Source organism: Limulus polyphemus, unplaced genomic scaffold, assembly GCF_000517525.1.
Source record: "Limulus polyphemus unplaced genomic scaffold, Limulus_polyphemus-2.1.2 Scaffold658, whole genome shotgun sequence".
In the NCBI taxonomy this organism is placed as follows: domain Eukaryota; kingdom Metazoa; phylum Arthropoda; class Merostomata; order Xiphosura; family Limulidae; genus Limulus; species Limulus polyphemus.
In genome coordinates this window covers 460,964-471,575 of record NW_013666268.1, presented here as the reverse complement: position 1 = coordinate 471,575, position 10,612 = coordinate 460,964, and the positions used below count along the sequence as shown (strand labels likewise).

At 33.0% G+C, this 10,612-nt stretch overlaps 1 protein-coding gene across 1 annotated transcript in view; it reads right to left on the bottom strand.

Annotated features, from left to right (window-relative positions):
* Positions 1 to 7,431: 7,431 nt before the first annotated feature.
* LOC106459768 (F-BAR and double SH3 domains protein 2-like) overlaps positions 7,432 to 10,612 on the bottom strand; it is a gene marked incomplete at its 3' end in the record, with an annotated part of 44,938 nt that continues 41,757 nt past the window's right edge. The window contains exons 10-12 of the mRNA XM_022386310.1: positions 9,271 to 9,366; positions 8,518 to 8,670; positions 7,432 to 7,524 (exon numbers count right to left, since the gene is read on the bottom strand). Coding sequence (XP_022242018.1) covers positions 7,432 to 7,524; positions 8,518 to 8,670; positions 9,271 to 9,366 — 342 coding nt within the window. The remainder of the gene's footprint in view (positions 7,525 to 8,517; positions 8,671 to 9,270; positions 9,367 to 10,612) is intronic.

Sequence of the window (10,612 nt, the reverse complement as noted above, 5' to 3'; positions counted from 1 at the left end):
TGAGTCACTGGGGGGGGGCAAAAAAGGGAAAATATCTTTGCGAATATAAACCATATCTGAATAAGGTATACAGTCACAGCTATCATGTTAACTGAAAATGTAAATGTTATCAATGAGTCTATAGAATCCACTTAATCCAAATCAAGAAAGCGGTAGCAACAACGTAAAATGCTTCTAATGTGACTTGTAGTTTGAACCATTCAAAGTTAGCCTGACCTATCTTCAGACACATGTATTTTGTACTGTATAGCAAAACTTCTAAGGTTATCTGCCGTCGTTTGTAATTTTGAATAACTGACAGTCACCAGTGCCCTATTACACAACATTCACGTTTTAGGACTGACTGTTACTCTTTGTGGTATCGCACGAATTCAAACTCCGAAATCCGGAGCTCTGCCACAGAGCCAAACCTCTTCCACACATCTGGATGTAAATAACGTTCTTGCGCTACAAACACACAAACAAATACATCTTTATTATAACACAAGGGCCTTAATTACTTCCAGAATGCTGAAGATGTAATTTAGGTAACTTAAAAAAAAACCTCCAAATTAGACTCGAGTAGAACAGCTGGTGTCGGTCTCTTGCTTTTCATTAAACAAATTTCACTTACAACGACGGTTGCATAAAAAAACACGCCCACCTATCTGCCCAGAGAAGGAGACCATTACGGCTAGGGTCACGGAAAGAGGTGCCACCGGTAAATCAAATCCACACCCCAACCATGACGTTTTGGGGTTCAATTTCAAACATGTTCTCGGCTTGGGTTTTAGGTGGCTTTGAACGTCTGCACACCAGGAATTATTTATCTCAGTTATTATACTTTAAAGTGTAAACTCCTCCTTTCCTATCTACTTGCCACTGTTTTTGTTATTAATAGTTTCTACGTTTGATCTTTTACTATATTACACACTTTTTTTTTAATATCGTGTTCTTTAGCATTTTCATACTCTTATATAATTTTTGTTTCTTGTTTTCTCACAATCACTTACTTCTTATACAATGACTGTTAGGATAAGTTAGCTGCATTATTACTGTGGTTTCCTTAGCAATTTTTTGTGTCATTTGAATTGTACAGCTTACGACGAAAATAAAATTCGACACATCTGGACAAAACTAATACCTTCGCTGGGTATCTGAACTGCGTAATTCTTTATCTTCATCGGGATTCGGTCCATGTTTTGGACCAGGGAGGATCAGGGTCAGCGTGTTAGGTAACTTGCTACAGTTTTAAACAGTAACCTAGGTAAAATCATGTCCTTTAATATCTACTCCGTACGAATAATAAAAACATCAACTGGTATAAGCAGAAAATTCCAAACTTCAGGATGGTTTGGAAAGAGGGTGCAAGAACTTCAGCATGGTGTGAAAAGTAAGCACAATACAATATTTTTACTGCACTTTACCTAATAGTTTCGTTTCAGGACCGCGTTAGGTGACTTGCTACAGTTTTAAACAGTAACCTAGGTAAAATAACACACTTTAATAGCTACTCCGTACGAATAATAAAAACATCAGTTGGTATAATCAGAAAATCCCAAACTTCAGGATGGTATGAAAAGTGGGCGAAATACAAACTTCAGGATGGCGTGAAAAGTTTGTTTGTATTTGAATTTCGCGCAAAGCTACACGATATATTGACCTGAAAGGAAGCTATTAAATGAACTGTAGTAAAAACATTGTATTGCGCCCACTTTTCACTCCAGGCCCTTTCAGCCGTGGGGGCGTTATAATGTGACGGTCAATCCCACTATTCGTTAGTAAAAGAGTAGCCCAAGAGTTGGCGGTGGACGGTGATGACTAGCTGCCTTCCCTCTAGTCTTACACTGCTAAATTAGGAACGACTAGCGCAGATAGCCCTTTTTTAATAATTCTGTTTTTATGTGCCGTATAACCCTCAATAGCATTTTTTAGGGGAGGGGGATCGGTTTATTATTGACAGTAGAGAATGTTAGTGTGTGTGTTTGCTAATTTTACTGGCATTTTAATAATTTTTGGTTTTATGTACCGTATTAACCTTTAACAGCCAGCTTGGGTGGGGGGGGGGTGGCGTGTCGGTTTATCAGTATGATCAATTTGAAAAAAATTCTGTTTTTAAAAAGGGATGGCTGTGTCGAAACCTTAAGATCTCATACCTGACTGTTTAAGTGTCGCAGAAAATGCAGATACTTTATATCACAAATTCTAGGCCGTTACTCTTAACTATTGACTGTAGGGGATGTTAGTGGTGTGTTTGTTAAACCTGCTAACAGTTTAATGATTTTGCTTTTATGTACCGTATAACTTTCAATAGCCGTTTTTTTGGGGCGGGGGGGGGGGGTTGGTTTATCAGTACTGACGGTATGGAATGTTAGTGTGTGTTTGTTAAATTTGATGACACGAAAAAGCCAAATTTATAAATTTAAGTTCCACCAAAAAATCATTCCTATCTTTATGTAAATCGAGTCGGGTTGACGTGCGAGGATGCTGATCGGAAGGTCCAAACTTCAAAACGCGAAATGCTACTGAACACTCAACTGTGTGTGCACGTGTGTTATAATCACTTTTTGGTTAAGAAGCCGTGTAGGCGACAGGTGCTGCTGATTAGTTGCCCTTCGTATGGTCAAAAGTCCTAAATGATACGCAATTATTACTAACTTATATTGGCAAGCATTTTTTGAAATTTATACCCAAATCAAGACCAAGCCAGTTAGAAACAGATCTAGAAAAGCAATTATTACTAACTTATATTGGCAAGCATTTTTTGAAATTTATACCCAAATCAAGACCAAGCCAGTTAGAAACAGATCTAGAAAATTAATGTACTTGTCAATATAAGTTAGTAATAATTACAAGATGTGCTTGCCAATATAAGTTAATAGTGACTGCATAACGTGCTTACCAATACAAGTTTGTATAAATTGCAAAAATGCGTTTGCTAATATAACGGCTTTTGTTTTCGTAAAATTATGTAATATTATTTTCCACCCGTTTAAAACCAAGTACAAGTACAGTTCTGTAAAAAATACAAGCAAAACGTGCTTGTCAATATATATATATACTCACTCGGTCAGTTTTGTTAACAACTACATATTTTTTTCTCCCTATCCGAGAGACATTTTGTGTCTCGTGTACGGAAGATGCATGAAGTAAATCATACAACAAACACAAAAAATTAAACCGCGGTCTTTGCTAGACGTTAACGAAATAAAACCTTACTGCAATATATATATATATATATACAATTTTTAAAATAATGAATTCACATTTTACATTTACTGTTAAGCAAGAAAAGTATTTATTTTTTCATAAAAATTACAAAACGTTACCATTACCAGTGTTAGCTGAAAGGGCGGACAGACGATATACATAGCTATAAACAAATAAAAATCATTGAATGACAACTACATAGATTAACAAATGCTGCGTGGCATGTTATTAGCTTAATATTCAGAAAAACGGGGGCGGATAGTTAAATAAAACATTAATCAATGCTATCAGACAGCGAGACGACAAACAAGAGAGAAAAGAAGACAGAGATAGAAAGATATCGCTACAGACAGACAAATCAAAGTACGTTTGTGTGTGTTTTAGCGCAAAGCTACATAACAAGCTATCTGAGATCTGTCCACCACGGGGAATCAAACCCTGAATTTTAGCGTTGTAAACTTGCCGCTGACCCACTATGGGGACGAATTTAACGTCGATGGAACTGATTTTTAAATAGTACGTAGATCACTTCTATGCCTATCATATCACAGCCGGCCTGTTGAGCAGTGGTATTGACCAAATGGCTTCTTCGTCACAGGATATAGCAGGTATAGTGTGGTTGACATATTAGTCTTCGCTTGCACTCGCAAGTTCTTAGAACAACAACAAAACAGGTTTCGCGATACCCAAATAACCAATATGATTGGTTTGTTGTGAATTTCACGCAAACCTACACGAGGGCTATCTCTACTAGACGTCCATGATTTAGTAGTGAAAGACTAGAGGGAAGGCAGCAAATCATCACCTACTCTTGGACTGCTCTTTTACCAACAAATAGTGGGATTGGCCATCACTTTATAACGGCTGAAAGGGCAAGCATGTTTGGTAGGACGGGGATTCGAACTCGCGGCCCTGAGATTGCGATTCAAGCACCCTAACCACCTGGCCAACCAGAATGAGAAATAACACGTTTTACAACAAAGATATCACGAATTTCAAAAGAATAAAGTAACATATTCACAAACCATACTGAAACCATCAATCTGAACTAAAACCCGTAACTTATTTCACCACCACATATATATCTTACAAATACGAAGTGTGACAAAAAACATGAAACAACCATTAAATGTGTTACCAGTTCTCTACATTACAAACTTCAAAGCGGTTTCAAACATTAATTACTTCCGTGTGCTCACAGTTAGGTTTTTTTTTTCTTGGTAAAACATTTTTAGCTTCCAATTAACCTTCAGAAACGGTATCTTTAACATTCATCTAACATTCGGTGTAAGGCCGCATAACCAGTCTTCATTTAACGTTCACGAGACACATGAAGGCCAAGATAAGATCAGACAACAAACTTTGAATAACCAACCACGCCTACGATTTACTTATTATTATTTACTTTAGACATAAAATTGCTTGCCTTTTTTGTTTCATAGATCGTACACAATGATCAATAAAGCAAAAAAAAATCGCCTCCTGGTGAAGAATTATTCAACATGATAATAATCCAATATGTTTTACAGATATCTTTACCAATTTATTTTAACATTTCACAATTTTAAGCTCTGACGTTTGATATCTCCGTATGTTTTACAGATATCTTTACAATTTTTAACATTTCACAATTTAAACCTCCAACGTTTGATATCTCCGTATGTTTTATAGATATCTTTACCAATATTTTGAACATTTCACAATTCAAACCTCCAACGTTTGATATCCCAGTATGTTTTACAGATATCTTTACCAATATTTTGAACATTTCACAATTCAAACCTCCAACGTTTGATATCCCAGTATGTTTTACAGATATCTTTACCAATATTTTGAACATTTCACAATTCAAACCTCCAACGTCTAATGTTCCACTATGTTTTAAAGGTAACTAAAACTTTTTTTAAGTTTTCACAAGTTTGTTAACTCAATCATGAGTGTTATGATGAATGAATGCAAGTTTGAAAATTTTAATGAAGTCAACCGTCTTAGTATACAAAACACATTGAATCTCGTGTTCTTAAAACTCAAAATGTAAACATTAATTAACAAATCAGTGTAATCAAAGTGCTAAATGCTGACTAATATTAATAAACACACACTCGTATATAAATAACGCACAATTGGCGAGGACTGTTAGTCATATAAGTGAGGGCATGGCAAGCATGGTTTTCAAAGATGATACAATATACCACTGGTTCCCAATTATTGCCCACACTAGGCTACTTCAGATGATAACCATAAAGTCAAGTCTGAGCTTATTGGAAAATTCACTATTCCACAAGTACAGTTTTACTTACTTTTGTCATATCTCATCATCATGCGTACCACAAATCAGGCTTTTAAATTAAGGGCCGGATGTGACCCGCGGTCCGCCTACGGGGATTACCGACAAATTGGATTGGTTTGCTATAAATTTCGCCCAAAGCTCCACGAGGGCTATCTGCGTTTGCTCTCCCTATTTTAGCAGTTAAAAGACTAGACGGAAGGCAACTAGTCATCACCACCCACCGCCAACTCTTGGGCTACTATTTTACCAACGAATAGTGGGATTGGTCGTAACATTATAATGCCCCCACGGCTGAAAGAGACATATTCGAACTCGCGACACGCAGATTGGGAGTCAAGTGCCATAAACACCCGGCCATGCCAAGCCAACTGCCAAATATTATAACCTTTTAAAAATTATAAACAAGCAATTTATTTACAAAATCTGACAAAATAAATTATACAATTATTTTAAACAATAGTAACTAGCTTATCTTAAAATTATATTAGACTGATAAAATAATAATGTTTAACTCTAAATATTTAACGCATAAAACATATAATTCCAGTGAAATCACTTTCTTAGTTTCTCTGAAGCAGAACAAAACTTTTTTTGTGTGTTTTCAAAGCTAGAACAAAGTATAAAATAAATGTGAATAAATTAGACAACGAAACCTATTCATAAAAAACAGTAGGCCTGTCCCTTAAAAATTTTAGTAATTAATGTATGGCTTTTATTGTCATTATGCTTGCGAGAGATATAAAACTTTGTAAGTCAGACTTTATTTATTCCTCTCCACGAACAATTATCTAGTCACGATCATGCTTCACACTGAAGTCTCGACCAGTTATAGAATTTGAAACTTTATATATAGAAACTTTATCTGCAGATTTTTTTATTAATTAAAGTTCTCCACCACTCAAGAAGCATGAAGGTGGAAAAAAACAACTTGCTGCATTGTTTAATAACAATTCCGTGGATACAGAAATGTAATTGAAATATATCCTAGAATGCACACAGATATTTAAAAACTTTACAAATTAATGTTCATCTTAAATTACCACCAGTTTTTGTTGTCCTTTAAAATTGAGATAGACTCGAATTTATTGGCCATTTTTATAACAGAAAAAATTGTATAACCAAAATATTTGACTACTATGATACTGGCGCCATCTACTGACATTTATAGAAATTATTTCTGATGGAGGCTGGAATTTAAAAAAAAAAGTTAACTAATCAGATGTTCAGGAAAACACATTAGGGATGAGATAAAAAAAACAACACAAATATCAAATCACATATAAGTACACAATGAAACTATCTGATGCTTAGGTTGCAGATTTCTGAAACTTTTACATTCTTTTAACATGAACACAAATATGATGACAAATAGTAAAACAGATTTTTACAGCTATGTTAAACATAATATAAACAAAAATCTTAACCACATTTATTAGTGTGAAAATATTAAAGATTTGATATCATCCTTTTCAGACTTTAGAACAAAAAGTATCAATATTACTAAACAGTTCAGAAAACACTTTAAGTATGTTTCTAATTCTATCAAACAACAAATAAACTAATGTAATAATGTGTGTGTGTGTTTTCTTATAGGAAGGCCACATTGGGCTATATGCTGTGTCCACCAAGGAGAATCAAACCCCTGATTTTAGCATCGTAATTCCGAAGACTTACCGCTGTCCCAACAGGGGACTAATGCAGTAAGAAACTAAAATTAACTCGTGTTTATTACAGGAGTAGTAGTTGAGTTTATTTAACAAAGAAAGTTCAAAATGGGGAAATAACCTGGCATCAACTGATACGGTTTGTTGCTATATTTTACAATAAAAAAACTACATCTTGGAGAAGCTAGTTTTATTTTCTGCTATTTGAATATAATAAGACACTCTTTCCTTAATTCTACAGATTTTACTGTATTTAACTTCAGGATATATTCAAGAACTTTGCCTTACCTCTGCCTTACGGATTATCTCACGAAGCTCTTCTATCCTTATGTATGGGTCAGTTTCAGTACCAGTCTTCTCTCCACTGGAGGAAACTGAACACTGACAAAAAGGTATTAAAGATATGATATTGTCTTGTTTCAACTAATTAAGTTTTAGTTTACTTTAACGAATGAGTTGTGTGGCTATCAGTGCAGATTATCTTCTTGTTTTTATTATATCAGAATTACAAGGGATAAAAAAGGTACAAAATAAACATCTACATTTGGCTCTGTTTTTTTAACTTTCTTTTCATTGACCCACCAAGACAAGTGGTAAAAATATTGGTTCTTAGAGTCATAATTAGAATATAATTTTTTGCCTGATGGGGAAATACTAAAGCAGTGATTCTCAATCCATGGAAAAGATGCTTAGTGTATAGATTTCATTGCGATTCACAGAGATAAATAAAAAACATCATCACAGAGCCACTGATGCTTAGTGTATAGATTTCATTGTGATTCACAGAGATAAAAAAAACATAACTGAACCACTGATGCTTAGTGTATAGATTTCATTGCGATTCACAGAGATAAAAAAAACATCACTGAACCACTGATGCTTAGTGTATAGATTTCATTGCGATTCACAGAGATAAAAACACACCATCACTGAACCACTGATGCTTAGTGTATAGATTTCATTGTGATTCACAGAGATAAAAACACACCATCACAGAACCACTGATATAAAGTGTTTTGTTTTTCATTTCATCAAATGTATTAATATTTCACTTACATAACTTCTGGAATATTTTTTGAGACAAAAGCTGGAGCTTTCTTTTTTTTTAAAGAATGTAAATTTGCTATTTTAATTTCAACCACAAAAATGTGATAGTGCAATATTCCTCCTTCAATAAAAACCAAAACAGTATTTTCACAACTTTCTGCTACCAAGTAGTTGGAATTCACAAAAAATAATTAATAAAGAATTATATTTAGCCATTTATATTTAGCAAGTATCCTTGAGCAAAGAAATCTGAGTTCGTTTATCATATGTTATATTTCATTTTCTGTTGTCAAGTCTCTTTATAGGATAAGAAAGCAACTGACTTACTTTTTCCTTCCCAATGAACTCAGATTGAAGCTTATTTAGCTCTTCATAACAATCTCTTGCTGTTCGACTTTCTTTTGCAATACAAGATGCCCACTTTCTAGCTTCTTTACTCAAACAAATTCCAGCATTGTGTTCGGTAGAAATTTTGATGATCTGAACATTATAAAAACTACAATAGTTAGTTTTGGAGTTATACAAAAATTAAAAGAAGACAATAAAAAATTACACCTGAACAACAAAATAATCGATAGATAAAGATTTCAATAATATTGACTTTACATAACACGTATCACTTTCATGTGATTCAAAGCTGCCTTATGTTGTTTTCATTCTTCATGGATTCTATAGATATATTAAACTTTCATCATTACGTTTCATTTTATTCCAAATAAGTTCATTTATAAACAACAAATTACTAAGTTTCAGCTTTATTAAAAACAGTATTATAGTTTTTAAAATATTTACTTTAAATCCTTTATCAAATTAAAACTATACTAAAAATATCTACAGAAAAACGAGAATGTAAATCAAACTTGTTTTATTTGTTATCGCAGTCATAAATTTTCTAATAGGTATACAAAGTAGAATTAAAATTTCCTTTATATAAAATTTCTTGTATATACAAGGTACATTAAATGAAAGACTCAAAACTATATTCAAGCATTATTAACAAGCAACAGTGTTATTATTCAAAGTAATTATATATCTATTAAAAGTTTAAAATGGTTTCACTAATACAAAGTTCATACATACTTCATCCCCATCACATGGTTCAAAGTTGTACTGCATTGTTTTCAACAGGACAGGGTTGTCGTTTAGAAAACAGTCCATTGTGTAGTCCTTTGTGGCCTAGAATAGATTAAATCAACTTAACAGAAAACCTCTGAAAGCATTTCAACACACACACAGATATATTTTTGCCATAACTGAGACAGTAACTTCAGTTCGATACGATTTTAGTACAGAATTTATTTCAACAATATGAACATCACTATCCTGATTCAATAAGAACAGATACAAGTTCATTTTCTATAAGGTTTTTTTAAGTCCATACAAATTAATCAATAATAATTATCATAAAACGCAACATTCCACTCAGAGCAGTGACAGTGTAACTTCTAGAAATGCAACTCATAAATGACTGCTAATATTATATTCAAGTTAAAAACCTAGGAACTTATATAAAATTACTTAGTTCTTCTTAATAAAATTAATTATTTAAAAGTTACAAGGTGTTCTAAATTATTAAATCATCTTATTAACTAAATAGAATGAGAAAGATAAGGCAAATATTGTAAGTTTCTCCATGGCCAGTGGCACCATTAGTATACCTCAGTATGGGAATCATGTGGACACACAGTGTATGTTAGAATGTTTAATACATCTACTTTTATTTTTTATGAATTCTAAATTTATTTTTATGTTTATCATTCTAATATAATAATTAATCTGTGTTGTACTAATTTTAATGTTATTATAAGGATTATTCCACATTATAAGCTTAGTATGTGTATTTAGGACTAACCTTAGCCTCCTGGGTTGGCTGAATCTTATGATATATTATTAGGTTTATGGCCAACAATACTGCTAACAACAATGGCACCTAACTGATGAAACAATACATTCTAATAATTTTAAGCAGAATATTTTGAAAAATATATTTAACTAGTTATAATCTATAGAAGGTATAGTTTTAGTTCTGATCTCTGTTGGTAGCTTGTTTTGATCAAAAGATAAAACAAACTGCAGTTATTTGAAAACTTAATAATGTGTTTTATACACAAATTTATATAATAAACTCATTTAACTATGCTTATCCACAGATCATTATATTACAGTATCTAGACTAACCTATGAAGTGAAAAATACCAACATTACATACATATACTTTCTATGATTACTATACTATAGTATTTAAACTAAGTTAAAAAGTTTAAGTCCCAAGATCACAAACATTTACATACAAACTACAGTATTTAAATTTTATACTACAGAATCAAAGTTCTGAAGCCACAAACAAAAAGGTTGAGTTCAAAGGTTACAAACCTTTATGTTCTACACTATAGTACATAAACCTTATACTACAGAATCAAAA